The sequence below is a fragment of the Carettochelys insculpta genome, chromosome 6 (genome assembly GCF_033958435.1).
Source record: "Carettochelys insculpta isolate YL-2023 chromosome 6, ASM3395843v1, whole genome shotgun sequence".
In the NCBI taxonomy this organism is placed as follows: domain Eukaryota; kingdom Metazoa; phylum Chordata; order Testudines; family Carettochelyidae; genus Carettochelys; species Carettochelys insculpta.
Genome location: NC_134142.1, coordinates 15,232,160 through 15,244,839, shown reverse-complemented (window position 1 = coordinate 15,244,839; position 12,680 = coordinate 15,232,160). Strand labels below are relative to the sequence as shown.

General features: G+C 46.2%; 1 protein-coding gene across 3 annotated transcripts in view; it reads right to left on the bottom strand.

The window, feature by feature from the left end:
• Nucleotides 1-834: 834 nt before the first annotated feature.
• SYT16 (synaptotagmin 16) overlaps nucleotides 835-12,680 on the bottom strand; it is a 133,202-nt gene continuing 121,356 nt past the window's right edge. For all 3 annotated transcript variants that reach the window (XM_074998676.1, XM_074998677.1, XM_074998678.1), the window contains 2 exons: nucleotides 11,710-11,899; nucleotides 835-1,611 (listed from right to left, as the gene is read on the bottom strand). In XM_074998676.1, coding sequence (XP_074854777.1) covers nucleotides 1,298-1,611; nucleotides 11,710-11,899 — 504 coding nt within the window. In that variant the 3' untranslated portion in view covers nucleotides 835-1,297. The remainder of the gene's footprint in view (nucleotides 1,612-11,709; nucleotides 11,900-12,680) is intronic.

The window sequence follows — 12,680 nt, the reverse complement described above, 5'->3', positions numbered from 1 at the left end:
GCCTCTACTGGTTTTAGGTAGGTAGGAAGGTCGGAGGTAGGTTGGAGGTAGGAAGAAGAGGACTGGTTAACTAGAAGTGATGCTGTGCTCTGAGCCATGACTACATACAGATCATCTCGCCTCATTCAGCAGACTGGCCCTTTGTGGGTATGTGGTTAAAGGCATGAACCGTCCTACTTTTCACTTCTTAGCCCTCCAGGGCCAACGCTTCTAAGAGAGCAGGTTGGATTCTCTTCCTTCTTGTGCATTGACAATATTGCTTGAGGTGAGTTCGTACAAGGGGACCTGCAGATTCTCCTGTGCTGGCGATGACAGAAAAGGAAAGGAAAGCCTTCGCCTTGACTTTCAGATCCCTGGAAGATTTTACAGGATGGTTGACAAAAGCACTTTTTCCTTGGAGTAGATTTGACCGAGTCACTGAAAGGCAATAAACATGGAATAATGCCCCATAGAGAATCACTCTTCCTAGTGAACCTCACGTTAAGAAAAAGATTAGGACAGTGAACAACGGTCCAGAATAATCATGATTTAGGCACAAAGGCAGATGTGCAGATTGTTTTGGTCTCTCTCTCCCTTTTTTTTTTTTGTATTCCCAACAATAGAAGTCATGAGCTAAGAAAATGTGGGGAGGACTCTAAACATGCATTATACAAGCGCTATGATAAATTGACACCCATCACCTCATGCAAACACCTGGTGACACAGGTTGCAAGGAAACGTGCTTACATCAAATACCAGTAAATAAAATCATTGCTAATACAAGAAAATAATGGCAATCTCCAGGCACTTAAAAGTTTACAGAGAAATCTTTAGTGTTTTCCCATGCTACCTGAAAACATATTAGTCGGCCTTACATGGTATCAAACGTTTATTTCTAGGATTTAGAGATGCTAGTAAGAGTGAGTAGCATGCAGTCCTAGGCTGATGACCTCATCTGTGCATTAAGAACATTCACACACATCAATAATATGAACGGAGGTGGGAGAAAGACATTACACCAGAAGAAAATAGAATCAAACACAATTTAGATCAGTGAAGTGGGCAGAAGCAGCTTCGTGTTTTTCAGAACTACTTCTCTTCTGGTTATTACTTGGGTGGAAAAAATGTATGAAAACTCTCAAAGGCAATAGGTAAATTTGTTCCTGGGGCACCAGCACCTACATTCACTGAGTACGCTCAACTTTAAAAATTCAGTAAAAACCGACCTAAATGGCCTATAATGTTTGCTATGCAGTGGGTGCTTTCAGCAGGACAACTACGGGAGAGCCTGTGGACAGGTCCAGAAGCTCAGGGACCATTAGGATTCCAGGAGCGTATGCCACCTGCAGACCTGCTGCCCTTTCGTTTCTTTCATTTCCTGCCAGTGGTTTTGCTCTTCTTCTCCGCTGCTGTTCTGGCCCATAGAAATCCAGCCAATCATCTCCTTGCGCTTCATGCTGCGTCGGTTATAGATGGAGATCATCAGCGTCACGTCAGAAAGTTGGAACAGGGCAACCTGGAAGACAAATGTCTCCTTATAGATGGGGTTGGGTTGGCCTCGACGGATGGACGTCTTGCAACGTGACATCTCCTGGCCTACAGAATTGAGAAGGCAGAGCTTTCCATAGGTATCTGGGAAGAAAGAGAGGAGAGAAACCAATTAGCTTTGCTGCTACTAATGAAGAAATATCAAGGGGACAAATGAAGCAAATGGGAGATTTGTTTGAGTAAGTACTGAGTGAAAGCTGAAGGCCAGATCACCCCTTTCCATCATAAAATCTAGGGGAGGGGCATAAGAAGAGAGGAAAAGTCTGAGGATTTCCTCATCATTCAGCCTGAGTGGCAGGGTTTGCTCCTGGGCCTCACATAGTAAATTGCAGGTCTGGCCCCCAAATCCTAAGGGTCCCTCTGGGGGATCATGACCGTCTCCATGGAATCTCTGCTCCATCTAAGCTCTTCCTGGCAGCTGGGAGTTGCTCCATCAGGGCCTCTCCTGGCTACACTTACTTTCCATTCTGCATTAAAAGTGGGCAAATATGACCTCATATCCTGGACAGATCATGACCCCAGAGACAGCTCTCCATAGGGTTCTGAAAGAGTGAGGCGGTTCCATAGAGGCTGCTGGCCACTCTCCTCTTTCTTGTGGGAGAGGAAGTGTAGGCATGCAATGGCATGCTCTGGCCTTAAGTAAGCACCACAGGATTTGTCCCACCTTGGCTTGCAATAAAATCCTCTTTTTGCTTTTCCTGCTGAGTGCAGCAGAATCAAACTCAATTTCACTCACTGTTCCAATTCTTTAGCGTACAGGTGTCTGTATTAAATAATTACCGTGGGGCTGGATTGACTTCTAGAGGTTCCTTTCACTCCTATAGTTCTATAATTCTATGGTCACACCACCAATGACCTGCTTTCTATCGTCAAAACCCCCAATTTTATCTCATCATCCCACAAATTCTGTTCCATGCAAGTTTGCAACCTATTCTTGTTTGCGAGTTACTTTGCCAGGTCAACCCAACTCTAACCTTTTTAAAATTCAAAGACCAAAGTTCTGCAACTTAATATCACCTCAGAGCACACCCAAGATAGGAAATAAATTACAACCCACTGTCTCCTTCCTACAGCATGTCTATCCTTTTCTATTCCTGTTTGATGTGCTATGTTACGCACTTATCTGCTGAGAAACACAAGGTGTGAAATTACACTTCAGGTGTGAAAACACTTCTGTAGCTCCAAAGCAGGGCTCTCCATTCCTCAAACTGTTCCACTAAAAAAAGCTGTCAGGAAACTGACAATTGAGGAGTAAATTGTGAGGCTGCACAGCTGTACAGCTCTCAGGTTAGTGCAGGAAAAGTTCAGCCCTATCACCAACTAGCTATGGCAATTTGGCTGCCAACATCACACTAGAGACAATGTAAATCTTGCCAACAAAGATTTTCTCTAGAGAGCGAAAAGGAGAGCAATTTTATCTTTATTCTGTCATGAAATACTTTGCTCATTGTGGCTGGGAATGAAAAAAATAACCCCTCTTAGATACATGAAATGTGAATAGTCCATGTGCGCAAAACAGACGACAGCTCCCATGTACTTTATCAAAAGCTGAACTCTACTTCCTGCAGGCTGGCTCGTGATTTTAGTACTGCACAAACAATCTTTCTGCAGCTTCAGATACAACAAAAACAAAACAGGTTTGTTTTGTTTGCTATTTGTTTTTTCTATCTGGATTGCACCTGAAAACAAACAGCACAGGATTTCTGGTGTCACCCAGTGGGATTTAGTTGAGCTTACCTTATGGATGTCTGTGCTGATAAAGTGTAGCTGCGCTGTACAAATGTGTCATGATGAAGCCAGAGGCTCTAGCCACTGCTCAGGATGGTACAGGGGCTTTTGGAGTAAGGCTACACAGCAGCCTTATTTCAAAATAAGCTATTCTAAAAGAGCTCTTTTGGAAGAGCTTATTTCAAAATAACGCCGCTACACACAAAATACAGTTAGAAACAGCACTTGACTATTTTGAAATACAACGTCTAAACACCTAGAGCCTATTTTGAAACAGAGCCATTTGACGCACTATGGTTTACTTCAAAATAGGCTCTAGTCCCTGACTAAACAGCCCCTTCCTTGTGCAGTGAGGTTTACCAATTTCAAAATAAGCCAACCACTGTTAAGAAATTATTTCGAAATAGCGGTTGCGCTATGTAGATGCTAGGATAGTTATTTCAAAATAATGGCTGCTATTTCAAAATAACTACCTTTTGATGTAAAACAAAACAGCAGAAATGTAGCATTTTAAAGACTAACAAAATGATTTATTTGGTAATGAGCTTTCATGGGACAGACCCACTTCTAGATATTACAATTGGTTGGGGGAAAAGATTTCAGGGATGTTTTTGGGAAGTTTTGCCCCTGCACAAACATTCCCTGGCTGCAGAAAATTTGGTTTTCAACCAGGAGCAGCTTTCCCTGTGGAAATTCCAGATGGAAATTTTAAACTGGGTTCCAGGTAGGAACTATATGCAAAGGTTCTACTTTGATCTACTAGTTCCTGGGTCTACATTTACTTCACTGAAACCAACAGAAGCCAGCAGAGAGAAGTGACTGAAATCTCCCCTGGGATACTTAAGATGGGTTCTGAACAACCTCGGGGGTCTAGGTATTTGGAGCTTCTCCCACAAGGAAGGGGGACAAACAACCAGTGAATTTGAGCATGAGAACCCCTACATCATTTCACCCTGTGAAGCAGGACAGGATTTGAAGCCCGCTGGTTGCAGAGTGCTTTGCTTGTTGTATCCCCCAGACCCTTGGAGAAGCAGCACTACCATTTGCTCTCAGAAAGAGCTCGTGCGGCTAAAACACAACAGAGACACCTCTCTGGATGCGCTTGATGTCCATCCTTCCATGGGGCCGAAACATCAAGAGCAATGCTTCTCGCAACCAGAAGCAGGTTATTTTTACACACCTGTCGCCCCTCAGAGTGGGAGGGGAGGGACTTTATGAGCAATGTGAAGTGTCAGGAAATCCCTAATGTCTCAGCTTGCAGATATACAGTTTAGCAAGCCCATTGTGTTACACGAACAGATGGCAAGGACTGTATCAAACACACATAACTATACAGCTCAGGGAGGGGATTATTCTCAGCAACACAAACTAACTCAGCTGTAGTCCAACGAAAACAGCACTTCAAGCTTTCGTTTATTTATAGGGCCAGCCCCTACCCCCAAGCTGTGGAGCTCCCAGGAGCTCCAGCTCTAGCCCTGCCCCCTAGTTGATGCGGAGCTGCCATGGGCCTCTGGCTCCAGCCTCCATGCTGCCACAGGACAGGGGAAACTCTGGCTCCTCCCCTCCCTGCCATGTTGCCAAGGGGCAGACGGCTGCTGCAGCCCCTCAGGGGGTCCTGCACCAGCCCAGTACTCTATTGTCCTGGAACACCCTGCCGGACCATGGAAGTTGTGGACAAGAGAGTACCAGATTTGAGATGTGCAACCCATACTAACAAATTATGCATTCTGATAATTTAACCTAAATTTTGTCCCAGGCTTTTGTAGATTCACACCTCTTCTTCAAATTCCTATTAAAATCCTATTAAGTGAACTCTTAGTTCACAAGGAGAATAACTAAGGTGTAAACACAACAGGCATCAGATGACAGTTAAGACCAGTCAAGGTTTCAAGTTCCTCTGAAAGAAATCAGGCCTACGCTACAAAGGTCACATTAGGAGCTATCTGGTCCTCCTCGTCTTGGTTACCTCATCCCTCTCAAATATAGTACAGGGCAGGAAGGATCTGTTAGTGGGAGGGAACTCGACTGGGGCTCACAGAACCTAGGTTTAGTTCTCGGCTTGGCCCTGGACTTTCTGTGTGATCTTGATTGAGTCAATAATTTTTCCTGTAGTTCAGTTGCAAAGGTAAAGATAACAGGGCTTCCCCGCCTCACAAGGGCGTTGAAAGACTAAAATCCGCTAATGATCCTGAGGCACATGGTGATGAGGATCATAAAAGTCCTCAGCTCGATAACCTGTGGTATCTTCTGCACTTCTTGTCCCTACGGCTCATCACAGAGATTGGTGTTTGTCCATCAGACGTTAAATCTCCACCTGCAGAGCTTTCCCCTTTCCTATTTTGATTTGCTCATTCTCTCTCACCCCCTCTCTCTTTTGTAACATTAATGCTATTGTGTTTGTTTAATGGGGTTAATATGCTACCGGTATGATAATGATCATGTAGGGTTGTAATTATCCTGTGTGATTAATTCCGCAGTTGCTAAAAGGCTGTGACGATTATTCTTACCCGAAGGGAAGTCGGAACAATAGTGTTTGACAAATGGCATTTATACATTAACACAAACCCCACAAGAAATGCACAGAGGGAAAGAATTAAGATTGTGCACAGAAGGGGAGAAGTCAAACAGAACAGGAGGAATGTTTGGCAGAGGGCTGGTTACTTGTTCTCTGGGGCAAGAACTGTCCTATTGTTCTAAGTCTATCTAGTACCTAGGCACAATGGGGTACTGGGCCATGACTGAGAGTCCTAGATATTAGCGCAATACAAAACATTAATAATAAATAAGACAAGGATGTTTATCAAGGCTTCAGGTCCCAGCTGTCACTCAGCACCAAATACACCTGCTTAATTAAAAATACCAGGTTTTGGAAGAAAACACTTGGAGGACTTAAATATAAACCTCAGAGCCATCCTAGGGGACCAGTATAATAGTGTGCATAGAACAAGGGGGGAAAGCAGGAAAAGTTCTTCTCCTCTGTCACGGATGGAAAGCTGGGCATTGGTTGATGAATTTTAAGTGGATCGAGTGCATCAAGGTGTACAGGACGCAGAAAGTGACCAACCGTCCCGTATTGGGCGGGACAGTCCCATATTTGGGACGCCAAAAAGGCATCCTTGCTTATTTTTTAAAATGGATGAACTGTCCCATATTTAGGCCCTCGAGGGCTGGGGGCGGGATGCCCAGGCCACTGCTTTCCCAAGGCCCCAGGAGGGGAGCACCTGCGTCTGGCACTTTCCTAGGGCTCTGGGGCCAGGAGTGCCCATGGCTGCCACCTTCCCAGGGCTCCAGGCAGGGAGCACCCATGGCCGCTGCTTCCCTGGGGCTGAAGGCAGGGGGGCAGCTGAGAGGAGCCTCCTCGGGCTTGGTGCAGACAGGAAGAGCTGCCCTTCCCTCCCTATATCTCCCTGTCCCATATTTGGGACAGGGAAATATGGTCACTCTAAGTACACCTACATCATGAGTGCTAAAATACAGAGCGTGTGCTCATGGGAAAAGGGACATACTAAAGGCAAAACACTTGTGTGACACTTTCTCAGGATGCCTAGGACTGTGCTTCACCTTCAGCGCGGGAGAAACATGCGCACTGAGACGTCAGCTCCCTGACACCATCCGTCTGTTAGCTGTCCAAACAAGCAGCTCAGGGCGCTGCCAGCCCTTTTATTGCCTGGCCAGTGACAAGAGTGAGTGAGTGAGGCCCTTAAATGCCACTTCTGAGTCCTTCTGAGGAGATGCTGCATCAGAATTTCAAGCAGCAGAAAACTGCTCATCTGCCTCGTAATGTTGATATTCTTAAAAAATTAACATTGATGGATCACTGTCATTTCTGAAAGATAAATAAGGGCGGCTGCAATATTGAACTGCATCAGTTCAGCCTCAACATTTTCTTTTGAAGGTTCTGCGATGCACAAGATAAAGCGGGGGCTGGGAGGGACACTTTCCTTGCCGGAAGAACAATTTCTTAAAGCTTTTGCACCCTCAACGACACTGCCAGTTTAAATCACTGCGGCCCAAATGCAGTGCCTGCCTCTTCAAGCGTGGAGACCTCCCCAAGCACCAGAACCACTGTGCATTCGGGGAGCTGCATCAGGAGTCTGAATGCCACATGGGTCAGGCTATGATTTTATCATGGATACTTTCAGGAAAAGTCAATCATGGTCAATAAAGAAAAATTCATGGAAGTCATGACCTGTCGGAGACTTGTACTAAAAATATACATGACAAAACGGGGAGCTCAGCTGGGGGATCCCCACATTGTCTGCAGAGGCTGCTCTGAGCTTCAGGCTCCCTCCACTGCCCATGGTGGCCATGAGCTCCATGGTACCCCCACCATGATGTGATGGCCAGGCACACTTGGGTACCTCCGCCAATGTTCCCTCTAATTCTTTCCATCCACGTGCAGAATAAATTTTGTTATGTGCAATGAGGCATGTGCAGCTATGTACCACAATCAGAAAGATAAGATGCCACATGTCTTTCTCCTGGGTGGCCACGCAGGCACTCAGCTGACAAGGAACACTGATCCCCACCCCTGTCACCTCTCCTCACTGAGGCTGAATTCACATGGCTCACTGGAAGAAAGAGATTCCCTGACTTCCATGGCTTCGGTGAAAATATCGCAGCCTTACATATGATGCATGGGGCTTCGTCAGGCAGGGTTCTCAGTGGGGCAGAGAGCAGGGCTGGAGTGAGGATGGAGCACGGTAGAGTTGGCCTAGAAGAGTCACTACAGGTTGAACCTCTCTATTCTGGTACTCTCTTGTCCGGCAAACTCCGTAATCCGTCATGATTTCAGTTAGCTGGATCATGGGTGTGGCCAAGTTTCCCACGGGAAACTTGCCTGGTCCCACACAGTTTGTTTGCAGCCACCAGTCCTGGCGCTCAGTGTTCTGGGCTGTTATTTAGCTCTAATTTACCCCTAAATGTCTTCTAAGAGCCCAGGATGCAGTGGAAGTGTTGGTAACATGCTAGAAAATATTGTCCTCCCATCATCTGGCAAATTTTCTCGGCTGGCACCAGTCAAGTCCTGAGGGTGCTGGACGAGAGAGGTTCAACCTGTACTGTATAGCACCTCCTGCTGGCTTCCCTACACTCTGCTGAGGGCAGCGGGTGGTTTTGGATTGACTAATAGGCATCAGAGGAGATTAAAGCCACTGGACTACAGCAGTCCTTAATTTCTGCCAGGGCTAAGCCTTGGCCCCTCTAGGCCGGGCAGTTCATAGTCCAGGCATCTCTGGGCTTGCTGCGTCAGTTACAAAACCAGAACAATTGTTAAAGCCCTGGTACCTAATCGCTTGAGCCCCAGCACCACCTTCATAACAGATTAAGCACCATGGAGTGGCTCTGCAGCTACTATGTTGTCTGAGTGCAAGTAGGAGGGTGGGAAAGATTCTTTCCCTCACACTGTCTCCTCTGAGCATCTGCCCAACACCATCTGGAGAGTAAACACAGCACTCATTTTGACAGCTACTTCGCTGGCGGGGCCTATCACATGGTACTTTATGCGCCACAAGCAGTTCACTGCAGGCTTGCTCTCGCTCAGTCCTCTCGCATGTATAATGCACATTGCACAGTGGCTGGGTTTACCTTTACCACCCACTTTTACATGCCCTGCCCCAAAGCCCTGAACAAAGCCCCTTTGTGCTGGACAGTCCCATTACACTCTCCTAAAATAGCTCTCAGCACCAGAGCCCAGAACACGTTTCAGGGAGAGAAGAAATTCTGGCCAGGACTCTACGGCCTTCTCCCAGCTCTTCAGAAACAAGCCCAGATGTTTGACTTTTCCCCAGTGAGAGGGGCTTGATTCACCCAACCCTCCTACCACAGCAGCAGCCTGCATCCCACCATCCTTCGCTGAAGTGCTGGCACAGGTGACAACTGCAGCTTCTAGCATAGGGGTTAAAGCCAAGTCTTCTCTTTTCCCAACCCTCCTTTGCTCTCTTTTTGATAGGTTTTCCCCTCCCCCTCACATTGCCAGTAATTTTCCAGCCACGTACATGAAGTATAGAATGGAAAATAATAAGGTGCTCTGACTCTGGACGGGGAAGAATATTGTTACAGATCTGGAAGTTCCCTGCAGCAAATGATGAATATTGTATGGTGGCTTGGCCATGACGAGGGTGTTTATGGTATGAATATATTGATTTAATTCAATAGTGAGCAACCTGGATAAAGGCAGGAAGGAGGAGGACAGCTCAAAAGAGCTACTCATCTGAAAATGCTGAAGTGTTCAGAGACTCTGCCACTCTTCTTAGCTTTGCTGACACTGCTGGAGTCTCCAACCGGGCTATTAAACTGGGTTTGCCAGCAGTAATCAGGGCCCTTCAAAGCCCAGAACAAAGAACTTGGGCAGGTTTTGAAGCATATGTGTCTTCCCTGAACAGTTCCCTTAGGCTTCCCCCTCCTAGCCCTGCCCCCAACTACCACCCACCAAAAAGCCCTATATGATCCAGGTTTGGTGATGATGTAAGCTTTGTCTGCTGGTTGTGACTGTGCTTAGAACCTGAGCTGGAAGGATCCAGTTTGCAGTGAAGATGCAGGCTAAACCATGCAAAGGATGACAGTCCTCCAGCGCCGTCCCACAACTCTTCCCCTGCGTCCGGAAGGGCAGACAAGTTCTGCCACAATACACTTGGAACAAATGGCACTAAGGCCTCAGTCTATTGCAGCACAAAGAACCACGGAATATGGCCTCAGAAAGGCTAGTCACACGCACAGAGGGGTGCAGCACCCGTGAGGACTCCGTGATTTGGGGATGGCCTTGCAGTGTGACTACTCACACCCAGGTCAGGCTAATCTGGGTGCCAGTCGCCCAAGTAAATGTCACAATGAAGTCGTACCTGCAGCAGGACAGAAGGCTACAGGAGAACCAGGCACAGAGCCTGCCTGGGGTCTGTGTGTGGTGGGAGGAGGAGGTAGGCTTCCTGGAAGGGTAAGGCTGAAGGCACGATACACACCAGGTGCAGAATTTTTGTGGCTTTAAGATCCCTCCTCTCTTATACTTTATTCCCACTGCCAAATAATACTGCGCTCTTAAGATGGCTGTTTGCTTTCTATACACCACTGTTCACTGGCTCTTGAAGGCGCCCCAGAGCAACTGTACCTACAGGATGAGAATCAATGTCACATTGAATAGTGTAGCCCAAGTCCTGGTCTAAGAGTTGAAGAACTACACAATTCTATCTGAGGAGGGAGAGAGCACTAGGCCCAAGACCTGGGACTGGTGCACTCACAGAAACCAGACAGGGGCAGCTAAACCCGTGAACACAACCCATTTGAAGATTTTCATTGAAATTCTAGGACTATCTTATTTCTTAAGGATATCTTAGCTAGTTATGAGTATTAGGTAATGGGAACAGGGCTTCATCCTCCAAGGTCCTGAGCACTCTGACTGCAGTCTAGCAAAGCAATTAAGTACCTCAATGGACACACTTACACGTTTATATTTAAATACGTACTGAAATGCTTTGCTGACCAGAACCAAAGCTACACAGCACCTTGCTGGTTCAACCACAAATAGTCTCCATCTGTAGATCCCCAGTTCAACTCTATCCTGGGTGCATAGTAAATAAATATTATGGGTGTCAGGTAGATGTCTAGAGATGCCCACCTCCATTCTCCATGGGCAGGTAACCACGTCACCAAAAATACCTCCTCAGTTGATGCTAATTCTCAGAGCAGATGATAGGCCAGAGACTGAAGGGCCATGAAGGCTCTAGCAGAGGTACATCCTAGCCTTGAATGAGGCACACAGGCGCAAAAGGCATGCATTGCCACTCCTTCAGCTATGTCAGCACAGTGAATAAAGTGCAGACTGAGGCTGTCTACATGAGAGCACAATGTCGATTTTTAGGGAGTTAGGTCGATTTTATAAAGCACCTGTCTTCATTACAAATATTAGGTAGATTTTAAGGGGTCCTAAGGTCAACTTCTCTACTCCAGCTTTTTCATGAGGAGTAAGGCCAAACTTGAATTCACAAGGCTGACTTAAAGCTACTGCAGACACAGCGTTATTTAATGTGATTTTATTCTCCAAAAGTATCCCACAATGCCCCCAATGTGTTTGTTCTGACCATCGCTTTCACCTCCACTGCTCTCCAGGGGAGCAGGAACAAGGAAACAGGAAGCAGGAATCAACCCAGGCACTCCAGCTGCCCCCCGGCACAATGCAGGTGCTGGGCCAAAATGAAATGAATCAAAATAAAGCATTTCAGCTATACCAAATATATATCATAGAGCCGGAAAGGACTCTGAGAGCTCATTGACTCCAGTCCCCTGTACATGCAACAGGATTTATTACTATCCCTGACAGATTTTTTTTTTAATCTAACCTGCCTCAGGCCCTTGAAAAGTCACCTCAAGGACTGAGCTCACAACCCTGGGGTTACAAAGCAATGCTCTAACCATGAAGCTATACCACCCCCTAGGTGTGCCATTATGAGAGATTACACTTACCAGGTGGCCTGTTGAGAGCAAGGTTGCGGAAGTGACTGCCTTTGATCATCTCTACTGACAACCGTCCAGTAGTAGCATTGTACGAGAGTCCCACCAGCAGCTCCGGTACCCCTCCATGTGACAGGGACTGTGTCGAAGAAGCACTGTCACTGTGAGAGACGGCTGACAGACTGATCTGAGAGTCTCCACTCTGCAGGAAAAGAGCACAGAGAGTCCCACGGAAATCCATAACACTGCTTCCCCTTTAAAGTATTCTAATTTGGAGGAGTTGTAATGCTCTTCTAGGAGTTGCTAATGGCTAAGAATCATCTGCAGGAATATCAATAGGGCAGAAGATTGATTTGCAGGAAAAAGTCTCCACCATCCCTTTGCAGAAACACATCTTACAAGACAAAAAAGGCAGTCAAGTAGCACTTTAAACACTAACCAAATAATTTATTTGGTGAGCTTTCGTGGGACAGACCCACTTGTTCAGATCATAGCCATACCAGAACAGACTCAATATTTAAGGCACAGAGAACCAAAAACAGTCATCAAGGTGGACAAATCAGAAAAAAAAATTATGAAGGTGAGCAAATCAGAGAGCAGAGGGGCAGAAGGGGCGGGGGTGGGGGGAGTCAAGAATTAGATTAAGCGCAATATGCAAACAAGCCCTTATAGTGACCCAGAAAATTCCCATCCTGGTACAAACCACATGTTAATGTGTCAAATTTGAATATAAAAGAGAGTTCAGCAGTCTCTCTTTCAAGAGTGTTGTGAAAATTCCTCTTCTGTAACACACAAACTCTTAAGTCATTAACAGAATGGCCCACTCCAATAAATGCTGGCTAAGAGGTGTGTGGATCAGGAGTGTTTTTATGTCTGTTTTGTGCCCATTAACTCTTTACCTAAGAGAGTTTGAAGTCTGTCCAATATACAAAGCATCTGAGCATCGTTGGCACATGATGGCATATATGATGTTAGTTGAGGAA